This window comes from Pan troglodytes, chromosome 9, assembly GCF_028858775.2.
Source record: "Pan troglodytes isolate AG18354 chromosome 9, NHGRI_mPanTro3-v2.0_pri, whole genome shotgun sequence".
Taxonomy (NCBI): Eukaryota; Metazoa; Chordata; class Mammalia; order Primates; family Hominidae; genus Pan; species Pan troglodytes.
Genome location: NC_072407.2, coordinates 40,035,639 through 40,060,348, shown reverse-complemented (window position 1 = coordinate 40,060,348; position 24,710 = coordinate 40,035,639). Strand labels below are relative to the sequence as shown.

General features: G+C 45.0%; 1 protein-coding gene across 4 annotated transcripts in view; it reads right to left on the bottom strand.

Annotated features, from left to right (window-relative positions):
* LDLRAD3 (low density lipoprotein receptor class A domain containing 3) overlaps positions 1–24,710 on the bottom strand; it is a 287,680-nt gene that overhangs the window by 184,307 nt on the left and 78,663 nt on the right. For 2 of the 4 annotated variants that reach the window (XM_001142392.7, XM_009460233.5), the window contains one exon: positions 10,829–10,975. The exons of 1 other annotated variant lie outside the window; for it this stretch is intronic. In XM_001142392.7, the coding sequence (XP_001142392.2) occupies positions 10,829–10,975 (147 nt within the window). Of the gene's footprint in view, positions 1–10,828; positions 10,976–24,475; positions 24,595–24,710 lie in introns of those variants that run through there. One more of the 4 variants, XM_063782863.1, reaches the window with a different exon arrangement.

The window sequence follows — 24,710 nt, the reverse complement described above, 5'->3', positions numbered from 1 at the left end:
AGTCCACAGCAGCCCCCTCCAGCCCCAGGGCTACTAAAAGCACAGAACTTTCACAGACTGCCATACACACTAACTAGCATTTAGAGTATCCTCACATTATGGAAATGGCCAAATGAAGGCATCAGATTATAGAAGAAAAAAGAGTACATCCACCTGACTTTTAAAATATATATATTTATTTATTTTCTCATTTGAATCACGCTTCCTGCTTTATTGACACACTTGGTTTTGTTCCATAACCACCATGCTACAAAGGCAGAGGTAAAACAATTAACAGCGATATTCCCCAAGTGAATGAAGTGAGCATCCACACAGCTTGGGGACCACCAGGCAGCTAAGTTTGCAAAGGCCTCCTCCGGTGGTAGCTGCTGGTCACTGGGAGCTTTACCTCCTCAATATTTACCCAGTGTAGCAGGTTGAACAGTGCCCTGGGACCTGTGAATGTGACCTTATATTTGGAAATTGGGTCTTTGCTGATATAATGAAGTTAAGATAAAGTCATACAAGATTAGGGTGGGTCCTAATCCAATGATCAGTGTCCTTAAAAAAGAAATCTGGACAAAGAAGCAAAGAGACACAGGGAGAGAACCATGGGATGATGGAGGCAGAGACGGAGTGATGTATCTACAAGCCAAAGAACACAAGGATGGACAGTGTATCAGTCTGTTCTCATGCTGCTAATAAAGACATACCTGAGACTGGGTAATTTATAAAGAAAAAGAGGTTTATTGGACTCTCAGTTCCACATGGCTGGGGAGGCCTCACAATCATGGCAGAAGGCAAAGGAGAAGCAAAGCCACGTCTTGCATGGCGGCATGCAACAGAGCTGGTACAGGGGAACTCCCATTCATAAAACCATCAGATCAGGCTGGATAAAGAAAATGTGGCACATATATACCATGGAATACTATGCAGCCATAAAAAAGAATGAGTTCATGTCCTTTGCAGGGATATGGATGAAGCTGGAAGCCATCATTCTCAGCAAACTAACACAGGAACAGAAAACCAAACACCACATGTTCTCACTCATAAGTGGGAGTTGAACAATGGGTATGCATAGACACAGGGAGGGGAACATCACACACTGGGGCCTGTTGGGGGTGGGGGACGAAGGGAGGGAGAGCATTAGGACAAATACCTAATGCACGCGGGTCTTAAAACCTAGATGACAGGTTGATGGGTGCAGCAAACCACCATGGCACATGTATACCTATGTAACACACCTGCACTTTCTGCACATACATCCCAGAACTTAAAATAAAATTTAAAAAGAACTTACCATGTAACCAAAAACCACCTGTTTCTCAAAAACTACTGAAATAAATTTTTTGAAATGAAAGAAAAAAAAAACCATCAGATCTCGTGAGACTTATTCACTATCATGAGAACAGCACAGGAAAAACCCACCCCCATGATTCAATTACCTCCCACCAGGTCCCACCCATGACCACATGGGGGTTATTACAATTCAAGGTGAGATTTGGGTGGGGACACAGAGCCAAACCATATCAGACAGCTAATCAGTGGCCAAAGTATATCAGACAGCAAATCAGTAGAAGTGAGGACAAGGCAAGGAAGGATCCTCCCCTAGAACCTTCAGAGAAACCATGGCCGGGCCGACACCTTGCTTTAGACATCTAGCCTCCAGAACTGTGAAAGAATAAATATCTGTTGTTCTAAGCCACCCAGTTTGTGGTATGTTGTTACAGCAGCCCTAGGAAACTAATAAAACCAGAAAGATTTGGAGCACTTTGTACTTCCTCCCCTTAGTGTAAAATTACCAACATCTTCAAAAATCTACCAGGGGCCTTTAAGAAAAGTTTGAGTACAGTCAAACGCATGTTAAGTGCAGCCTGACAACCTGGAAACGTCCGTATGTAGGTGGGTGCCTATCAGATGCCCACCTCAAACTTCATGCTGTGATTCCAACATCTGAACTGAAAGTCTGTCCTCATCATAGGCCACGAGGCACAAAGAGCACATCTGGAGTGGCAAGAGGGGGTCAGGAAGACAGTAATTTTTGCAAGTTCTAGGCCTACAATGCTGAAGGCCATAGGGAGTGGTGCTGACTTCAGGCCAGTGTGGTGAAGGTGGAAAAGACTACATACTCATGGAGGCTGAGAAGCCTGAGCGCTGAAGCAAAATATCGTCATTAAAATCCACTTAGGTGTTTAATTGTGCAGGGCTCCAGCAGAGCTGAGAACAGCGGATGGCAGCCACTCTGGGGGTGGGCGCCCACTGCAGGTCCATTAAGACATAGGTCCCCATCTGAATGCAGAAGAGGTACCTCCAAGCTTCCTTCCCTGCAACCTCAAGAGCCTGGCTCACCTCAGCCCCTCAAATGTTTGTTTCCTTCCCTTTTGCACCAGTTTGGGCATCTGGCTGGCTCCCTGGAGCTCTAAGCTAAAAGCTATTCCATGTGAGCTCATGAATGTGTGTCCAAGACTGGACAGTGAAAAGCAGATACTGACCTAGCAGATGAAGGTGTTTCTGTGGCACAGGCTCTCAAACTAAGAGCAAGAAAAGACCGGGTGTGGGAAGGGGAAGTGGAGGATGGAGGTGTTGGGAACAGGCGAGTAATAACTCCCAGCATTGCGCTGGCCAGGAAATGTCACCAGTATACATGTGTTTGAGGGAATAAGGTCAGCTAGCATTCACTGAATGCTTAACTCACACCAGGCACCAGCTACAAGCCTCATATTAGCTCATGTCAGACTCACAGAGCTGATCTTCACCTTCTCTGCACCAGGAAACAATACCTATTGTTTAAATCCAGTCCTTTCTAACTGGCTTAGGGCCTGGACACAGCACTTACTAGATGTTTGAAACATCACCCCTGAAATATCACATCTCTGGGATAGGCACTGCTATTATCTCCATTTCACAGATGAGAAAATAGGTGCATGGTAAGCCCCGGGGCTGCACATGTCATAAATGGAAGCTGGGGGGAGAACTCAGTACTGTCTGGGCCCAAAGCCCCTGTTCTTAACCATAGCATTAATGGTTTTGCATTTAAGACTAAAGAAATTTAGTGAAGTGAGGATCATGCCAGGAATTAGGTGAGACATTTAAAAACCAAATACAAACAGAATGACTCAATGAGAAAAGAAGCAACGCTAATATACATAGGTCTTGGATTTCCCGCACACCGTAAGCGCTGTGAAAGAGCATGTCTTTTCATTCTGAAGTGTTTAATGGACAGAGCTTTAAACCACGATATTCTCTAGACCCTTCAGAGTGCCAGTTATGTTTTCTGAGGCTTAACTCCTTCAGAAGGCCCTTGGAATTCAGCCCTTGGCTAGCAGTGGCTTGCCAAGAACCAAGATGCAGAAAAAAAACCGGACATCTCACTCATACGAGAAAGCCAATCCTTGGCACTCCTTGGCTTGCAGGTGCCTCCCTCCAGTCTCTGCCTCTGTTGTCACATGGTCTTCTTCCCTCATATCTTCATATTATCGTCTTATAAAGACAACATTCACATTGGATTAAGGGCCCACCCTACTCCAGCACAACCTCATCTTAACTAATTACATCCACAAGGACCCCCATTTCCAAATAAGGTCACATTCTGAGATACCGGGGGTTTGGATTTCAACATATCCTATATCCTTTTGGAAGATACAATTTGACCCATAACAGTGAGATTCTTACTTGCAAATTGTTAAAGGAAAAAAATGAAAGCAGGATGTCTGCAGACGTCAGCCTGTTAGACAGCTGCGGGAAGCTATCATTCACTATATAAGAATTTTTGGGGTTTGTTTTGAGATAGGGTCTCACTCTGTCACTCAGACTGGAGTGCAGTGGCACAATCTCAGCTCACTGCAACCTCCACCTCCCAGGTTCAAGTAAATCTTGTGCCTCAGTCTCCCAAGTAGCTGGGATTACAGGCTCCCGCCAACACATCTAGCTAATTTTTGTATTTTTAGTAGAGTCAGGATTTCACCATGTTGCCCAGGCTGGTCTCAAATTCTTGGGCTCAAATGATCTGCCCACCTTGGCCTCCCAAAGTGCTGGGATTACAGGCATAAGCCACCATGCCCAGCCTATAATAATTTTTCTTTTTAAACAAAGGAGATAGTTTGATGGTCGTATTAGTTTGCTAGGGCTGCCATAACCAAGTACCACAAATTGGACAGCTTCAACCACAGAATTCACTGTCTCACAGTTCTGATGGCCAGGAGTCTGAAATCAAGGTGTTAGCAGGGTTGATTCCCTCTGGGGGCTGTGATGGAAGGATCTGTTCCAGGCCCTCTCCTTGGAGTGTAGACAGCTGTCTTCTTGCTCCAAGTCTTCACATCATCTTCCCTCTGTACATATTTCTGCTTCCAAATTTCCTTTTCATAAGGACTCCAGTCGTATTGGATTAGGACCCACCTAACAACTTCATTTTTACTTGGTTACCTTTATAAAACTCCATCTTTAAATAAAGTCACATTCTGAAATACTGGGGGTTAGGACTTCAACACAGGAAAATTGTGGGAGAAGGCTGGGCTATAATTCAACCCAAAATGATAGTGTTGTGCCAGTTCTGCTTTCTACAGAGTGGTGGGGAGAACTGAGCCCACTGCAGCTGCACACAATGACTGACAGGTTGCCTTTCTAAGCCACAGCTCATCAGCCAACACATCCCCTTCTTTGAGAAATGACAGAACGGCCCAAAAGAAGCAGCAGCAAGCTCTATCCATCCTATGAAAGCTTCCTGATTTCCAGAGGCATTTTGTGTGTGGAGCCGGCATTAGGTGCCCTAGAGAAACAGCTGAATTCCTGGTAAAGCTTAGAAAAGGTAAAGGATAACTCAGAATCCAACTTTTTCCCCACATCTCTACTTGCCCTGCAGTGCAAGTTTAAAAGAAAATATATGTGGCACCACCTAGAGGCAGAAGACGAGGCAGATGCTAAAAAGGAAAAGAGGAAGAGTATGGAGCCTGAACAATCTCAACCCCAGCTTTCTTGCTCTTATATTTCATGGTGATCATTTGCCCAAACTTGCCCTCTCAACCCTATCTCATGGATTTATGCCTTTACACCAGAGCAATAATAACACATGTTCAAGAAACAGTCAGGAACAGTAAAAGCAAGTAAAATTCAAATCCCATTTTTGCACCTACTTTTCTATCTCTGGATTTGGAGATTCATTAATATTTTATCATTTAACAAAGTCCTCAAATTTATCCCTCCTCCACACCCCCCCACCAAACACACCCACCAAACATAAAGGGCCAGGTCTGTACATGCAAAGTCAAAGACATCAATCAGTGTAACTTTCCAAAGAAGAAAATGAACCGCCTTGGGAAGACGACCCCAAACATTCAAGATCCCCTCAACCACTTGGTTAGAACACGGAGAGACAGCAGCTAAAATCAACACAGAACTGGAAAAATATCTTAAGGCTCTTGACCCCTGGTCCCCTGTGGGTTCTGGAAATTTGGACTGCTGCTTTATTACAGAGGGGAGCACTAATCAAAGGACAGTCTCTTCAAGGAAAACATTTCAGAGACTCCCAGGACTAACGGCCATGTAAATATTCATTTCTATAAGAAACCATTATCGACGTTTTTAGAATCTTTTTAAAAAGCAGGTTTGACATGATAATATGTCATGATAGCAGTAAGATTCCATTTCAGCAGGGTAACAGATACCTAGAGAAAAAGACTGAAAGCCCCCACTGGGGGTCTCTGATGGAGGAAGGTTATGGAGACTTATTTTCCGGGCCAACAGGCAAGCTCCATGTAATCGCTCTACTGCTCAATTTCCTCATCTGGAGATGACACCAGCCGGTTACTAATAAGGCTTCCGCAATAATCAAATGAATCAATAGAATGTAAAATGCCTGGGATAGTGTGGCCTAGAGGAAGCTCTAATAAGCTCTCCTCATAATCAGGACTTCCATGGAGCTTCCTCGTTTTTGTAAAACATTATCTTTATTCCTTTTATTTTATTTTTAAGTTATTTGGATAAAACTATCACTGAGGGCACTCCACTAACCAAGAACAGAAATATACTTAAAGTGTCCCAAAATGAGCCTCTTCTACAGATTCAAGAGGCAGAAAATCTAATGTCTTAACTCAGCTGGAAATTAATATTAGTCCATCAATAGGTATCTCACAAAGAAATAAAACTAGTAATTAGAGGTAAGGGAAAACACTCAATCTAGCTAGATAATTTTTTTTAATTAAAAAAAGTAACTTTTCATTAAATTAACCAGAAAAATATTTTTTAAAGATATTACCCAGGGCTGCCAAGACTAAAATAAAGTCATAGTTTTCACATGTTGCCAACAAACTGGTGCAAACCTTTAGCAAAACAAGTCGGCAGTCAGTGTCAAGAGCCAGAAAAGGCGCCTTCCCTCCAACCCAGTAATTTTAATTCTGAGAATTTAGCCTAAGCAAATTTCTCAAAACACAGGGAAAGTCATGTCCACCCTCCTGTTCACAAGTGAGCACTGTTTCCCATAGTGGAAAACTGGAAAGAAGAGAAATGCCAAATTATGTGTAAATAAACCATATTATAGCAAGTTAATGGCACTAAAAATGATAAAGAGAAAAATGGGGGGAGATACAGAAAAACTGTTAACAGGTTGAAATGTTACATGAGAAAATGTCAAAATATAAAACTGTACACCCCTGGCGATTACACTGGGGAAAAGCCTGAATGAGAACTTCCAGGATGCCAATAGTGGATCTGAGTACAGATGCTTTTCCTCCTTCTCTGCCCTCAATTTTTACAATATGTGATCTTATTACCGTCACGATTAAAAAAAAAATCTTCCTGTCTGGTAAAAATCCTTCCTCTGCTGTGGATACAGAAGAGCTGCTCACTGCCTCATATCCCACCATGACACACCTCTCCAGGCTCTTTCTTGCCCTTTGAAAAGGGCAAGAATTCTCTTTTTTAAGAAGCGTATTATCTTTCCAATGCCAAAGCTCCACAGGGCACTTGAAGTAATCACCTCTCCGAGGCGAGAACACTGCCACCTTCACTCACCTCCCCTTAAGTACCCAGTTGCTCCAAAGAATCAGAGAAAGGGCTTTGTAGCTCATAAGCAAGACACAGAACCAGTCTCCCTCCCTCCGGGAAGGCGGCAGAAATTCCACATCAGCCGTTTCCATCATCCTTGAAAAGGTTGTCAAGTTGGTCACCCTGGAGACCTCAGCCCTGTCCACCCTGACTCTGGCTGAAACCATTGTATATTTCTGTCGTCTGGTTATGCATAAGTTCTTTAAATTATCCTAAACATTTTGACCAGCAGAAGTAAAAGTGCAGAAGAGACTGAAACAGAAGAGACTGAAACGTAGGGGGATGGTTAAGTTACAGTGTCACCACTACTTGACCGAGCATTAGGCAGCCTCCCAAAACAACTGTGAATCCTCAATATAGAATGTGGCCAAGGGCCTCTAATGTTAAGTAGAAAAAAGCAGGTAATTGAACCGTATTTCCCCATGACAACGACCAAATAAAATAGTTGATACAGATTTAACCAATAATAGTTAATGTTTACAAGCCACTTACTGTATACAGGCACTGTGCTGTGTGCTTCATACAGGTTAAAATTTCACAACACTGTTAAGTATCAGAAGCCTTATTACCCCCATTTTGGAGAGGAGGAAATTGAGGCACCAGAAGGTTAAAGAATTCTCTTTAATCCTCCCAAAGGCTAAAGTTTAGAACATTCTGGTAAGTTTCCCACGATCACACAGCCCCCTAAGGGGGAAGAAGGGCTCTGATTTTGACACAAATCGGCCTTCTCAAGGGCTCACACCCTCAACTCCTAGGCTGAAAGGGAATATATAAGAAATTTTAGGCCGGGCGCGGTGCCTCACACCTGTAATCCCAGCACTTTGGGAGGCCGAGGCGGGCGGGTCACGAGGTCAGGAGATCCAGACCATCCTGGCTAACACGGTGAAACCCCGTCTCTACTCAAAATACAAAAAATTAGCCGGGCGTAATGGCGGGCGCCTGTAGTCCCAGCTACTCGGGAGACTGAGGCGAGAGAATGGCGTGAGCCCGGGAGGCGGAGCTTACAGTGAGCCGAGATCACGCCACTGCATTCCAGCCTGGGTGACAGAGGCAAGACTCCGTCTAAAAAAAAAAAAAAAGAAAGAAATTTTAAATGAAAGTAGAATTTGTTTTAGAAAAGGGACTTTTTCTCCTTCCCTCTACTGTCTAAACTTTCTAATGTTCTGTTTTCACGATTTAAAGACAAAAAAAGAAGGGCTACAGAGAGAGGTTAATGTATGTTTGGGGCGCATGGTTTTTTAATTATGTTTTGCTCAAAGGACTAAATAAATGCCACTCAAACCTCCACCACACTTGGGGGCTAAGGGTAGGAAGTCAGGGGGAAAAAATAATGGAGAATAGCCAAGAATGAGCCTGTTCCAAACCAAACCAAGCAGCTCCAGGCAGCTGCCGGCAACATCTTTTTAAAAAACATTTGCTCTCCACCATGTCTTCCAGTTTGAGCATGAATTCTAAAATCATGAGACTGGAGTGACAGGACACAGAATGCCATAGAATGCACTAATATCACACAGCTGCTATTGACAAAGCTGGGCATACAATTTAGGAATCAACTCCTTAATCCTGCGTTCTTTCAGAAACTGATCATGTGCCAAACATTCCCAGGTCAGCTAACAACAATCCGTATGTGCCGAAGTTGAAATATACACCGTATCTCAAAAATGGTAACTTGGCACACTTGTACAGTGTTTAATAAATCCTCAAAACCAGACAGATGACAGAGCTCACACATACTATGTCATTTGCTCAGATTACTAATGTTATAGCTCTAGTAATTCTGAGGCCATGTTAGAAACAGAGAAAAGCTAAAATAGACATAATAATACTTTTAAAAAATAATTCTGCAGGCCGGGCTTGGTGGCTCACATCTGTAATCTGTAATCCCAGCACGTTGGAAGGCGGAGGTAGATGGATTACTTGAGCTCAGGGGTTCAAGAGCAACCTGGGCAACATGGTGAAACCCTGTCTCTACAAAAAATAAAAATACATTAGCCAGGCGTGAGGGCGCACTCCTGTGGTCCCAGCTACTAGGGGGGCCAAAGTGGGAGGATCACTTGAGTCCAGGAGGTCGAGGCTGCAGTGAGCTGTGATCATGCCATTGCATTCCAGCCTGGGCTGGAAAACAATAAACAAACAAACAAACAAACAATTCTGCAAAAATAAAAATTCAGTGTGTATACTGATCAATTCAGAAAGATCATATGCAACAAGCAGTATGAAATATTCTCCCCAAATAACACACCCCCAATTTTCCCATCCCAAAAACTTCTCTGAAGGGCAGGAGCAGGCACTGGGGATACGGGACCCCTTGGATGGGCAAAGGACCAGTTTCAGAGGGGGCAGCTTGCTCCAGAGGTGTGTGAACTCCAAAGCCAGTGCCCCTTCCCATGCGTCAATAGACTCGGCCCCAAATTCTGGTCAGAAATATGTTAAAAATTCAAATGACTGGCTGGGCACAGTGGCTCATGCCTGTAATCCCAGCACTTTGGGAGGCTGAGGTGGGCGGATCATGAGGTCAGTAGTTTGAGACCAGCCTGGCCAACATGGTAAAACCCCGTCTCTAGTAAAAATACAAAAATTAGTTGGGCACGGTGGTGGGTGCCTGTACTCCAGCTACTCAGAAGGCTGAGGCAGGAGAATCGCTTGAACCCGGGAGGTGGGGGTTGCAGTAAGCCGAGATCACACCACTGCACTCCAGCCCCGGGTGACAGAGCAAGACTCCGTTTCAGGGAAAAAAAAAAAGTTCAAATGATTAACCTGTCTTCAGCTATTTCCTCAGCTGGCTTCCAGGGAGACAGCAGGCTCAGAGCCAGGACACATAGTTCTCCTGTCAGACAGGCCACGTGGCCTGGTGCCCAAAGCACATGAAAGAGCCAGGAACCATCGTCCAGTCATGTGGTCTCAAGGCAATCCCCTGTGAGACAACCCTGTGCCCACCACTTGTCAGTCATACTTCCTACCTACCAGGGCACCCAGGAGGACAACCACACAGGGCACCATGGCCAAGCTCACTCTGCAGAGACAAACTGAAGAGGAAGAGAAATACACCTCTGCAGGGCAGGGAGCAGGATCATTTGACACCACGGACCCCTCTCAACTCACATCCCCGGTGCCTCTTTTCTCGTAGATGATCATCAACGCAAATCTCATGCACGTTTCGGCGTCATGAAACAGGTAAAGGGCAGAAAAGGAGGTGGGGTGGAAAGGATCACAAAACCATTTGATCCTGGTGGTGCCCATTAGAAGATGATGTCCCCAGCAAAGCTCAAGCCATATCTATCGGCAGAGAAAAGGGGATGGGAAAGCACGTTACTATGTATTCAGTGCCAACTCCATGCTGAATACTTGGCAGGATGCTACGCCTCATTTAATCATCAAGAAAATTCCACGGTGCTCTGTAAGATGGTCACCAGCATGGACTCTGGTGTCAGGCAGCCCTGGGTTCCCAAGTCCAATGTGCCACTTGCTGGTTTTAAGATGCTGCAGCCACATAACCTCTGGGATGCTCAGTTGGCTCGTACATAAAGCGAAGGCAAGGACGGGACTCCAGGATAGGGATTAGTAGAGCCTGATGGCAAAACCTTCTGCTCTCTCAAAGCGTTGGCTCCACCCCCACCAAGATCCCTGTGTCTACACAGAGCATGTGACTCTGAGATGGAGATACAGCAAAGAAGCAGGACTGCTGGCAAGAGGCACAAAACCACCAGCTTGCAGCAAGCAGAGTGTGCAGGGTCTAAGCCAGCTCAGGACCCGCTCCCCTCTGCCCCAGGATGGCTGCCACCCCACCCCAGCAAAGGGCCAGGCCACTCACGGCACTCCTTCTCATCACTCTTGTCGAAGCAGTCAGGCAGCCCGTCACACTGCCAGGCGCCCGGGATGCACCGTCCATTGCTGCACATGAAGTTGCCTGGTATGTTGCACTCGTTGGTGAAGTTGTTCCCAGGGAGCAGCTGGCTCTCTGTCAGAGAGAGGGGACAGGTCAGACGGCACAGCAACAGCAGGGACCTCAGCGCCCCTCAACTGAAAGGTGTGTGGTTTGGTATAGGTGAGACTTCCGGTAGGTGACTCAACCTCTCTGACCTTCAGTTTCCTCATCTGTGAAATGGACTAATAATCTGCCCCAGTCCACCTCCAGAGATTCTGAGAGGATTAAATGTAGAAATACACGGAACAAACATACTTAAATGTCAGGCACAAAATGGCTGTTCACTGACTTTTTTTCTTTCTCCATCAAAGACTGGTTGTAAAATCCAAATGTTCTTTTCTGGCCATCAGCAGTGGTTAAAAATTAAAATTCTAGACAGGAGTGATCACTGGACTCCCAATGTCTCCAACAGTAAGAACTGCAAGATCTTTCCAGGCCTCACACACCAGGCCCTTACAATCACAGAATCCTTGAAGTTGGGCCAAGTTGGAAGGAATACCGGGAGATCATTTCACTCTAGGAAACAGGAGCCCAGACCTATAAAACCAACCTGCCTGAGGTGGCACAGGTAGAAAAGGCCACATTGAATCTTGAACTTGGGATTTGTAACCTCCACCAGGGTCCCAAGGTCATGGAATTGCCTTCCAAGAGTTACTGGAAGCTGAGAACCAAGCTGCAAGTTCAGATTCAACTCCACTGAACATGGTCATAAAGTGCCAAAGCCCCCAACCCGAACAGCCAACCCTCAGGCTAGAAAGCAAATACAGAACACCAGTGCTGTGGCGGTGGAGGTGGGCAGGGTGCTGAGTTCATCTACCAGTGGACCCTGGGGGGAGATTTTCAAGGGAGCCAGGATCTGATCGATCTGACCAGTCTGATCCATTGTGATCAATGGCTGAGAGATAAGGAGCCATGTGAGTAAAAGAGTTTTGGGGAAAAGCAGGAAAAAAAAAAAAAAAAAAAAAAAGACCAGTCCTTCAGCACACCACAACTCCAGAGCTCCCTCCTGAGTCATTCCATAAGCATTTACTGGACATTTATGACCAGATACTTGTGCTATGTTCTAAAGATGCAGAGATAAAGGCTAGGGCTTATTATACCTTTAGGCTGGAAAGGCACACACAGCAAAATAAGAAGAGGGATGTCTAGACCCGCCTGGGGGTAGCAGAAGAGAAGGTCCATGATTCTCTTTCATAAACCTTGCCAAAGAGAAGCATCTCTAGATTTCCAGATCCCTAACATCATATCCTCCTACAGGCCACTATCCTTTATGCGTGCTATTCTTTTTACCAGGGATGCCCTTCGGCTTGCTGGGTCTCCCAGTAAATCCATACACACCCTTCAGCAAACAAATATGTCGCCTTTCCTCTGACGTGTCCCCTGGCTTTTCCAAACACAGATGAGCACTAACTCTGTAGTCTGGTGATAGTACCACTGGGGTGATACTAAACATATTTTATAACTAGAACAAGCGGGCAACAACCAATTGCAATGGACACCATCACAGGCAAGCAACACCCCACCGGCCTTGGTGCATGGAATTTCCCTTGTAGACCATCTGCTGCATTATACAGAATTAATAATGCACATGCACGTTTCATTACTGAAAATGAGCTTTCATCGCTCACTGGAGAACTCTAGGAGAGAAACTACAATGAGGGGCTCTACCCTGCCCAACTGCCCACATCAGAATCCTAGAAATCTCCCTTGTCCCCTCCTCAATCTATCAACCCCTATATGTGGCCAGTCCCCGAGTCTCCATTGCCACAGTTGCGACTCCAGCCAAAGCAGCCACCCTTTCTTACAGGGATTGCTGCACAGCACAACTTCCCAACTTGGCCCCCCTGCCTGCCATCTTGCCCCTCTCCAACCCACTCTCCCCTCTGTGGCCAGAAGGATCTGTCTAAACACCAAATGAATCATTTCTTAACTTTAAAAGGTCATTGAATGGCTCCCTGGTGTCCTTAAGATAAAGTCAAAATTCAAATAAATCAAAAAAGATTCCGAGAAAGAGGGTAGCATCTACAGTGGATGTTGATAGACACACAGAGATAAAAAGTAAGCACCCTTCAGGTCTAGAGAACAGTGTCAGCAAAGACTCTGTGCAGGAAGACGTAGCCCAGAGCATGGAACAACATGGAATTCAAAAATCATGCAGCTCTGATTGTTAGGAAATGCAAAGGTTTTATGCTACTATTTCTCCTATTCTGCTGCGATTTCTCCTATTGTAGTGCAAAGTCAGCCATCCCTAATTAATCATGATGCTCTGTTCCACCGAGCCAAGAATCAATATGAGACTCCCTCTCAAGACCGGACTCCAGAAAGCCACCAACAACCCTGAGAAGAACATGAAACCAATTCACCATCTCCAGGCAAGGGCTTGAGGGGGACCCTAGAAGGGCAGCCAGGTACTGGATACTAGCCAGACAACGAATGCTCAACCCAGAAAACCCCCACATTCCAGCTGTTTGCTAACAACTGCTCTGTTGTTAGAGAACTGCTCTGTAGCAGAGAACTCTTCAGGGGCCTGGAATGTAATGGTCATTCTGCTTTGTTTGGAAATACTTACACTTGCATTTGTAGAGTTAGCTCCTCGAAGGCAAGCCCCCCTGGAAACGTCACTGCAACTATGAAATCTTGTTCTGATAAACAGATTTCTGGAGTGGGAAAATTGGCCAGATTAGATTCCAAAGTACTTGCTCTGAGAGTCAATAAGGCTGGCGGCACATGAACTTGACAAATGGATGGGTGGATGCAGAGACTAAATACCATGTCTGTTACACACAGGTGGTCCTGCCAGCCATGGGGCTCAAAGTGCTTTCTCAGCAGGACCAGGGATCCTGGGGCCTGGTGAACAATAACAGAGAAGCACATGCTTTTTGCTCTTCTGAGCAACTGCATTAGGCATGCAGCTGGTGCACAGCTGCGTGCTTTAGGGAAGTGACATCATCAAACTCAAAGCATGAAGAGGGCCGGTAACGGTAGCTCACACCTGTAATCACAGCACTTTGGGAGGCCGAGGCGGGTGGATCACTTGAGGTCAGGAGTTTGAGACCAGCCTACCAACATGGTGAAACCCCTTCTCTACTAAAAATACAAAATTAGCCGGGTGTGGTGGTGCACACCTGTAATCCCAGCTACTTGGGAGTCTGAGGCAGGAGAATCGCTTGAACCCGGGAGGCAGAGGTTGCAGTGAGCCGAGATCACGCCACTGCACTCCAGCCTGGGCAACAAGAGCAAAACTCTGTCTGAAAAAAAAAGGCATGAGGAGAAACTAAGGCAAAGGCAGGTTAAATCTTATTGATTCTGTCTTCAAAAACCTGCCTCAAACCCATCCAATTTGCATCACTCAACTGGCACCACCCAATCCAAGCCGCCATTATCTCTTGCCCTTTTCAACCATGGGTTTTCAACAGGGATCAATTTTGCCCCCCTGGGAACATATGGCACTGTCTGGAGACATTTTGGGTTGTCATGATGGGGAGATGGGGGTGCTATTGGCGTCTAATGGGCAGAGTCCAGAGATGTTGCTATACCTCCTGCAATACACAAGACAGCCCCCACAATGAAGAGTCATCCCGCTGAAAATGTCAATAGTGCTGAGGTTGACAAACCTTAGTTTCTTAATTAAAAAACCTTTGGACTTCTCACTTCTCACTCCTTCCAGGTCCTTCTCTTCACACAGAGTGAGATTTTAAAATGCACTGATGGGTTCTCTGTGTCCTCAGAATAAATCTAAAACTCTGGCCATAGTTTACAAAGCCCAGCATGGTCCAGTTGCTGCCTGCTTCTAGATATTCATTTCGAACCATCTCCTGCAACACACCTCAGTGCCCCCTGCTGTGAGGCCTCCAGATGTGCTGTTTGCTGACCCCGGACATTCTTCCACCTACCTTTCATCTGTGTAACGGGCTCAATTGTGTCCCCCCAAAATTTACATGTTGAAGTCCTAAACCCTAGAACCTTCGAATGTGACTGTATTTGGAGATGAGGATCTTTAAAGAGGTAATGAAGTTAAAACAATGGCATTAGGGTGGGCCCTAATTCCATATGACTGATGTCCCTCTAAGAAGACATCAGGAAAGAGACCATGTAAGAGGGAAGACCATGTGAGGACACAGGGAAAAGACGACCACTCATAAGCCAAGGAAGAGGGGCCTCAGAGGACACTAATCCTGCACCTCCATCTCAGACTTCTAGCCTCCAGCACTGTGGGAAAACAAACTTCTGTCATTTCAGCCACCCAGTCTGTGGACTTTGCTATGTTAGGTTGGTGCAGAAGTAACTGCATAATGCACAAGGCAATTACTTCTGCACCAACCTAACAGCAGCCCGAGCAAACTAATACACTTGGCTAACCTCATTCATCCAGACCTCAGCTTACATCACTTCTTCAGGTCCCTTCATGGACGCTCAGTCTAAAGCTGGTCCCCCTGTTTTTCACACTGGTAGTGTCCTGTTTTCCTTTAACCCAGCTTTTGCTTACTGGTATGTCTGTACTGTCTCTCCATCTAGACTGAACACTCCGTGAAGGCAGAGAGGCACTGTTTTGTTCAACTCTGCACAATGGGCACCTGATCACTCTGTAGGTCTCCAATAAATACTTATAACCACTCTAAGAAGAAAGCCAAGTGTTCAGTCACTAATTTATTTCCTCCCTTTCCCCCATACTCTTCCCTAGAAAGTTCCACCTGCCCCTTGCCTCATCCCCCTAGAATGTGAGTGGAATCTGTACATACATAGTTAAAATAAGGGACATGGGGGTGTCTGGATTTGTACAAGTAAATTACTACCCAGTCTGCTTTAAAAGAGGTTAGAAATCTTTTCAGGCCGACAGCAGGACTTTCTAGTGGCTGAAATATTTATCCCATCTTAGTGCCTTGGGACACATTTAGAATCCAAAAAAGACAAGCATTAGCACGAAGTTGGCTAGCTGGGGTTTCTCCTCCTCCCTTCTCTTTTTTTCATTAAGCTGAAAAATGAAAAAGAGTTGCCCATTTTCACTGCAGCACATCACTTACTTAAAATAACTACACCATCTGCACCAAGAATGAAAAAAAAAAAATTACAAGTCCCATTCGATTGGACAAAGGCAAACAGCCTGCTGCAGAAGCTTCTTCCAAAACTGCTGGCTCCCACAAATTTATATTTGACAAGGGGGCCCAAACTGGGGCAACTACAAAAACTCAGACAGCTGCTGCATTCCACTCAAATTACTCCAGAACGTGCAGTTAGTGATGTTGACTTTTCCAGCTGAGAAATGGGAATTCCATCCTACCAGCTGGAGTCCTCCTGGCTCTCTCCTCTCCTACTGCTGTTCTTCCTGCCCTAGGGGGACCCCTTGTCATGATGCAATCTAGAACTGACATCTGGAAACCATGACAGCCCTGCTTTCCAACTTCTGCCCAGTGGCCTTCATTTTTATCCTCTGCTTCCTGACAATCTGGATCTGAAGGCTCAATGAACAGCAAAAGCAAGACATACACCCATACATAGGTACAGACACACATACGGCTTAGCATTTGGTTTTGCAGATCTCAAACGGATCTTGTCTAAAACCTCCCCAGAGAATTAACAACCTCTTTCCACTGCCCAGTGCCAACAAACATAGTGTCATGAGGCCACTGAAGGCCACTGTCTGTTTTCCGTGACTGTCTTCTTCAAACGTACACACACACACACACACACACACACACACACACACACTCTCTCTCTCTCCATGCACAGGCACAAGGCCAGTGAGTGAGCGGCTCTGCAGTGATCTGTTTACAAACATCCCTAGAAAATCCCTGAAGACCTCCTCGACTCTAGGTTGCTCCACACAGTAGCATCAGTGACAGAAGGAACCGAGACATCTGTCCTGTGCACTTCCCATTCGGTTCCCATCAAACTGCTTCCTGCTGGAGCCTGACTATGAGGAGCACTCTAGCTGTCACCAAGAAGAGTCACACAAGGCTGTCTGAGTTTGGGGCGAAGATGGGCCTTCTGGGTCTAAGCACCTGAGCACAGCCAGATCTCTAGCTCTGTCTAGACTCTTCAGGCAACCCTGCCCTGTGAGCTCATTCCAGTAGCCCCAGCCTCCATTTACCCATCTGTTCAAGGAAGACAGCCCAGGGAAATTGGTGAGAAGGTATAACATGACCCCTGGGTTCAGCCCAGGACCACTGGCTATTGATATCCACAGATTTCATATTTACACTGCCTATGATCCTAAAAGAAGATGGTATGCAATTCTGCAGCAGGAACAACTGATGGATGGAGCCAGTCACCGGGATAGTGAGTGGGCCTAGCTGCCTACTGTGCCATGAGGTGTCTGCACTTTGTACAGCTATATGGTTGTTTCTCCTACAAGGGTAAAGCAGCATGAGTTACAAAATGATAAAGGCTTCGTTCCTTTCTTACAAAGCGAGTTAGTAAAGAAAGCCAATGGCTGTTATTAATGGGGCAAGCAAAGAGGTCTAGGTAAAGGACAGTTTTTCACCAGGAAATAGTTTTATAAATTATTTTCGTGCTGTATTTATAGCCTCATTAAGGGCCTGATAGCTGCTACTTACATTTTTTTAGTTATGCTTCAGTGCATTTCATGAGGAAAATTATGTTGCAGCAGTGTTAATCTAGTGGGGGTTTGCAGAGCCATCGGGATACGGCCTTTGTGAGATCCAAGGTCCACAGTTTGGGGGTCTGATGGCAACTCTGGAAGATGCTGTTTGTCATGATACTGACCTCCAAGATGAGCACTGAGTCCTGGCGCCACCCTTGTCCCATCCCTCCTCCTGCTCCCTTTAACAGCCCTCAAGAAATCAATTATTATGGACTTTTCACTAGGGAAGACCTGACATCTACTGAAACACATACACATGGCAGAAATGGAACATCAGTTTTTGTTTGTTTGTTTGTTTGTTTTGAGATGGAGCCTTACTCTGTTGCCAGGCTAGAGTACAGTGACACGATCTCGGCTCACTGCAACCTCCGCCTCCCGGGTTCAAGCGATTCTTCTGTCTCAGCCTCCCAAGTAGCTGGGATTACAGGCATGTGCCACCACGCCCAGCTAATTTTTTTGTATTTTTAGTAGAGACGGGGTTTCCCCATATTGACCAGGATGGTCTCAATCTCCTGACCTTGTGATCCGCCTGCCTCAGCCTCCCAAAGTGCTTGGATTACAGGCGTGAGCCACTGCGCCCGGCCCTTCAGTTCTTTTTTACTCCTTACAATTGCCCTATGAAATAGGCACCATTTCCATTTTGCAGATGAGGAAACAGAAACTGAAGAAGTAACTTGCCCAAGGTCACACAGCTAGAACAAGTCTGCAAATGGCCAGAGTAAATATTTCAGGCAGTGTAGGCCAAGAAGCCAAATTAAGGTACCTATATAAGAGGAGAGAAAAGAATATTCCACAAATTTTTATTGATTAAATTCAAAATATTTTCATAATTATTGGGAACAATTTTCTGTAATATAGGTCTACTAAGAAAAAAATGGAATTCTTTTTGGGAAGGGTAATTAACATTTCACTTAATTGAGGTTCAAAGTTAGTGCTTCCCATTATCAAAATATATTATAAATGTCTGATTTTTTTCCCAACCATTTAAATATGTAAAAGCCATACCTGGTTCAGAGGAGTGTCTACAAGCAGGTGATGGCTGACTTTAGCCCATTTGCCAACCGACTCCCTGCACTAGACGACTACAGGCTTATGTAAAATAAGAAAATGACAGAAGTGGCCAATCTCAAGGCATATCCTCCCTATCCCATCACATCCACCACTCTAAAATGAGCCCCGTTGTTGACTGGCTGCTCCCAACACCATGTCTTCTTGCTGCTGCATCCTCAGCAACTAGCAAGTGCCAGGTGCCTGGAAGACTCTCCATAAATGCCTATTGACTGCATGAACAGGGAACAGAACCTGTTGAACCTTTAGAACCTTTCCAGTTCTGACATTCTTAAATTCTGTGAATTTATCTAAACAGGAGTTGACCCCATTTATAATCTGCCACGCAATATGCAATGGATAAATGAGATTGGGGTGAAGAACACTTCTGGGCTCCCAGGAGTAAAGGCACTGAAGTCAAGAGCTTCTGGAAGAACTTTTGCAAGCGCTTGCTTTTCACTCACACCCATGTCCTTGCCAAGGGCTGGCTGCCGGTCAGGCCTGGGAGAGAACCTGGAGCAGGAGCCATCCTCCTATGCCTTCTGTCTTTTCAGCTCAATCAGCAGCAGCAGGAGGAAGTGAGCTGGGCATGCCACTAAACTGAAGGAGGAGACAACTTTACGACCAATTTTATCTGGCTTGTGATAAGCCAGGGCTTATGAGAGAGCCAATCGACTCTGCACTTCAGCACCTCTCAGAAACAGCCACTGCCCAAAAAGAAGGATTTTGCTACAACCCCAAGTTCAGCCCAGCCCCTTGTACCCAAGAACAACTGCAGCAATTTCCACAGCCACTGGGAACCATTCGATAGCCTCTCTTCTGCTCCATGCAGATGCCTCCAGGCAGGGCAAATAAGGAAAATACCAAAGCCAACTAAGCAATAAGGCCAGAAAAGCAAAATGATCTTCATATAGGCCCCAAAATGTATCTCTATGAGCTCAGGGTAAGGAAGAAATTCTTAAATAAGACTCAAAGGAGAGGCCACAAAGGAGAAGACTGATAAATACAACTGCATTAAAATGTAAGACTCCTAATCATCAATAGATATAAACAAAGTTGAAAGAGAAGCCACAAACTAGAAAAAGATTATCTGCCACATGTATAACCCACGAAGTATCAATATCTAGAATTTTCTGACAAAATGATATAAGAAAATACAAGCAGCCCAGTAGAAAAATGGACAAAGCACATGAACAGGTACTTTCACTGATGAGGAAACTCAAATAGCCACTTAATATATACTCAATCTCACTTGTAATCAAAGAATGATTAATGGAACAAGAGGGCTCTCTTTTACACCCAACTTGCAAAAATTTGAAGCCTGACATTCTTAAGTGGCAAGAAGATGGGGAGGAACAGGAACTCATACACGGCACATCTGAAGAGCAATTTGGCAACTCCTAGTGAAGCTCACACACTTTTGTTACTGGAAAAGGGTCCCGATCCAAACTCCAAGAGAGGGTTCTTGGATCTCATGTAAGAAAGAATTCAAGGTGAATCCGGAGTAACGTGAGAGCAAGTTTATTAAGAAAGCAAAAGAATAAGAGAATGCCTACTCCATAGGCAAAGCAGCCCCAATGGCTGCTGGTTGCTCATTTTTATGGTTATTTCTTGATTACATGCTAAACACAGGGTGGATTATTCATAAGTTTTCTAGGAAAGGGGTGGGCAATTCCTGGAAGTGAGGACTCCTCCCCATTTTAGACCATATAGGGTAACTTCCTGATGTTGCTATGGCATTTGGAAACTGTTATGGCACTTGTGGGAGTGTCTTTTAGCATGCTAAGGCATCGTAATTAGCATATAATGAGCAATGAGGACGACCAGAGGTCATGTTCCTCGCCATCTCGCTTTTGGTGGGTTTTAGCTGGCTTCTTTACTGAAATCTGTTGTATCAGCAGGTCTTTATGACCTGTATGTTCTACTGACCTCCTATCTCATCCTGTGACTTAGAATGCCTAACCTCCTGGGAATGTGGCCCAGTAGGTCTCAGCCTCATTTTATCCAGCCCCTATTAAGATGGAATCACTCTGGTTTAAATGCCTCTGACACTTTGACCCAGCCAATCCTAATAGATACCCTAGGCCTAGGGACAAACCTGTACATGTGCACAGGGCAACAGCAAGAGAACATTCAGTGAGACACTACTATAATACAAAACTGTAAGACAAACTAAATGTTCATCAAAAGGAGAATGGATGAGAAAACAGGGTACATTCACACAATGAAAAGGCTACTCAGAGCTTCAATTAAATGAACTAGGGTTTACATCACTCAACATAGGTAAATCTGAGAAACTTACTGCTAAGTGAAAAGAGCGAACTGCAGAATATCACCTACATCCTGTTTAAAAAATACTATTTTAATGGGTATATACAGATTTTTTAAATGTACAGGAGAGGTAAATATCAAATTCAGGGCCTGGTGTGGTGGCTCACATCTGTAATCCCAGCACTTTGGGAGGCCAAGGCGGGCAGATCATCTAAGGTCGGGAGCTTGAGACCAGCCTGACCAACATGGTGAAACCCCGTCTCTATGAAAAATACAAAAATTAGCTGGGCGTGGTGGTGCATGCCTATAGCCCCAGCTACTCAGGAGGATGGGGCAGGAGAATCGCTAGAACCTGGGAGGCAGAGGTTGCAGTGAGCCAAGATCATGCCATTGCACTCCAGCCTGGGCAACAAGAGCGAAACTCCATCTCAAAAAAAAAAAAAAAAAAAAAAAAAATCAAATTCAGGATCATGGGTACCTCTGGCAACTGGGATCGTACACAATGAACTTCAACTGCAAGATTTGTCTTAAAAAAAAATCTGGGCCGGGCACGGTGGCTCACACCTGTAATCCCAGCACTTTGGGAGGCCGAGGCGGGCAGATCACAAGGTCAGGAGATCAAGCCCATCCTGGCTAACAGGGTGAAACCCCGTCTCTACTAAAAAATACAAAAAATTAGCCAGGAGTGGTGGCGGGCGCCTATAGTCCCAGCTACTCGGGAGGCTGAGGCAGGAGAATGGCGTGAACCCTGGAGGTGGTGCTTGCAGTGAGCCGAGATCACACCACTGCACTCCAGACTGGGAGAGAGAGCAAGACTCCATCTCAAAAAAAAATATATATATATATCTGAAGCCAGCATGGCAAAATATTAGAATTCAGTGGAACTGGGTGCAGGCACACAGCGGGATTTGTGCTATTCTTGGTAACTTTTCGCTACCCTTTAAAAAAATGTTTCATTGCTAAAATTTTATTATAAGGAACAAAAATTACACTAATATTTTAGAAAAAAAACCCTGTGAAAGACATATGGAAGCATTTACCACTATATTCTCGCTTCAAAAACCCCACCAACTACAAAGGAATGCGAGATAAAAGGGGGCAAGCGTTCATACTGGAAAAGAAAGAGCAAATGCAAAGAACTTCTTCTGGGAGATTCCATCTATTATGAGCTCTTTTCATATTCTGAAAGGCAGCAACAGTTGCAGGGTAGAAGCTGATTGTGGAGGAAAAAATAAATGTTATCTCCTAAGATAGATTTACCCACCAAACTTACTAAGCCATGACATTCCAAAAACAGAAATAGCAAGGCCTAGCCAGTAGGTCAGATATTTTTTGAGTACTAACTCCCTAAGAAGTCAGGGTGAGGAAAGCCACAGTAAAGCTGTCTTCCTTAGAATAGTCCACACCATCTGCCTCCTCGCCCCTCAACATGGGGCTGCAGAAGGCTGAGCAAGGCTCAGATGGGCTCAGCTGGGGATAGCCAAGGCTGTGACTTGGTAGGGCCCCCTGGCTTTTGCAGCTAAGGAGGGGCCAAAGGCACAGAGCAGAGTCAAAAACCAGGGTGGCCAGCACAGAAGAAGTGGTTTGAGGGTGAAGGATGGGGGAAGGCAGGGAAACTAGACAGTGAAGCCCAATCCCTTGTCCTCCCTTCTGGGAAGGCAGTCTGTTAAAAAGAGCATGAGCTCAGGAGTGAGCCAGACTTGGGTTCTAATGCCTAATTCTCTTATAACCGTAACTAGCTGTGGCAACTTCAGACAAGTGAGCTACCCTCTCTGAGCTTCAATTTTCCATTTGTAAAACTGAGGAAACCCCACATCCCTGGCAGCATTGCTGAGGGATAGAGGGATGATAGATACAAATAATGACAAAGATATGGCTATAGATATAGATATGGATATAGCTATAGATATAGATATAAAATATATATATAGGTAAAATGTGGACATACAAGAGACAGAAGGATAAAGTATATGTAAGAGAGGAGGTGGTATATACTTGGGGTTTAATAAATGGTACTAGTATATGTTACTCCTTCCTTCCCTCCATACATTCTTACTGACTCTCTGAGTCAGAGAAGGCTGGGTCCCTTTTCTCTTCCTGCCTCTCTAGAGTGGGTGTAGTCTGGTCAGATGGGAAGCCTGCTGGAATCTGGGCTGGTTAGCTGGAACGTGGTGGTCACTTAGATCCAGAAAAGCAGATTGTGGGGCCAGACACCAGGTTTTAAGGACACAGTTTAAGACCTCCCAGTGCAGACCCTGGCTGTGTGTCTTCTCATACATGATGGCCTCAGCTTAATTATTCCTAAGAAATAATTAGCCCTCCTTAAATCATTCCTAGAGCTCTTTAATAGCAGCCAAACTATACACATGAATGAACCCTTCCAAACAACTATAAAGCTATAAAGCAGGTCAAATGAGAAAGGCATATGGGACTCACCACTGGGCTTTGGGGGAGTTGCTTCACTTCCCTGAGCCTCAGTTTCCCCATGCATAAAGTAAGGCAGTAACAGACGACAATCAAATTCCCCCACTCATTCTTTGTTTCTGTGGACTCGTAATCGTCCCCATAGCAGGCAAACACACATCATCTGCCTGTCCTAGATAGAGTCTTCAGCATTTAAAATAATAAGTGGGATTGACATAGAGCTCCTCCTCTGAGGGACTGAAAATATCCTTGAAAGGCAGGCACTGAAGATAGTTCCTCTTGTTTAATACAGACAGACAAAAACCCAGAGAGCAACCAGCTCATCAAAAGGCAGTGCTGGAGCTGGCCAGAGAATCCAAGTCTCCAGCTCCCAGATGAGACCCAATTCTGGCCTCTGCACTTTACAATTCTGACCTTCTCTACTCAGCTAGGAGACGGCTAGTCCCCATGGCCCCCTGCAATAGGAGAAAATAATCTCCAAAGGGACGGGAATCACACCTGCCTCCCGTTCCCTATGGATTAAAGGGTCTCTCTGGTTCACTTCAATTATCCATAATCTTCCATCATGTCTCAGCAAATAAATGATTATTTGGCTTATCACTTCTGATTGGGAAAGCAACCCCGCCAGGGAGATCAAAAACGCCAGCCTGTTTCCGTCAAGCAAAGAGGGTGTGCATATTAACCGGTGAGTCTTTTTAAATTTTCTTAAGTAGCTTAATCCATTAAACTGGTCCATCCCGCTTCTACAATCTGCTCACGCAGGCACACTCCCTCCTGAGCACGACGACAGGCCCTCCATCATGAGTAATTAGCTGACTTCTTGAGCAAATGATGTTTGTACATCTAGAAAGTGCCAGAGTTAAGCAGTGTTTACTGCTGGAGTCCCCACTTTAGTATGCATGTCTGAATGATCGCAGCTTTCAGACCTCCTGAGCAAGCAATTTACCTTTGCAAGAGACTATCAGGTTTGGTAAATCTGTTTTAAAGGGCTGAAACTGTGTAGACGAACCTGTTTGGGGTTTCCAGATTGCAAAGGGTAGCCTATGAAAAGGTAGCTTATGACCTTCCAGAAAACGAAGCAAGTTTAAAAATTAAAGATGGATTATAGAGCCCTTCTCATTTGAGTCAGCCCTGGAGCCCATACACTGAATTCTATTACCATTAATTTCCAAGCTCAGGGAATTACTTACCCACCCTGTGCCTCAGTTTCCTTATATATAAAACAGAGATTGACCAGATGCAAACTTGACAGGCTCCCTGGGTAATCAAAGGGCTGTTCTGTCCATCTTGGTATTGGAGCAAAGTAGTCACAGACCTGGAAACATCAGAATTCTCACTGCGTATCACTCACACCAGAAAACCTCTTAAAGAAAAAAAAATACTAAAATTCAGTAGAAGCTTCTGAATTTTTCACACATTTTATGA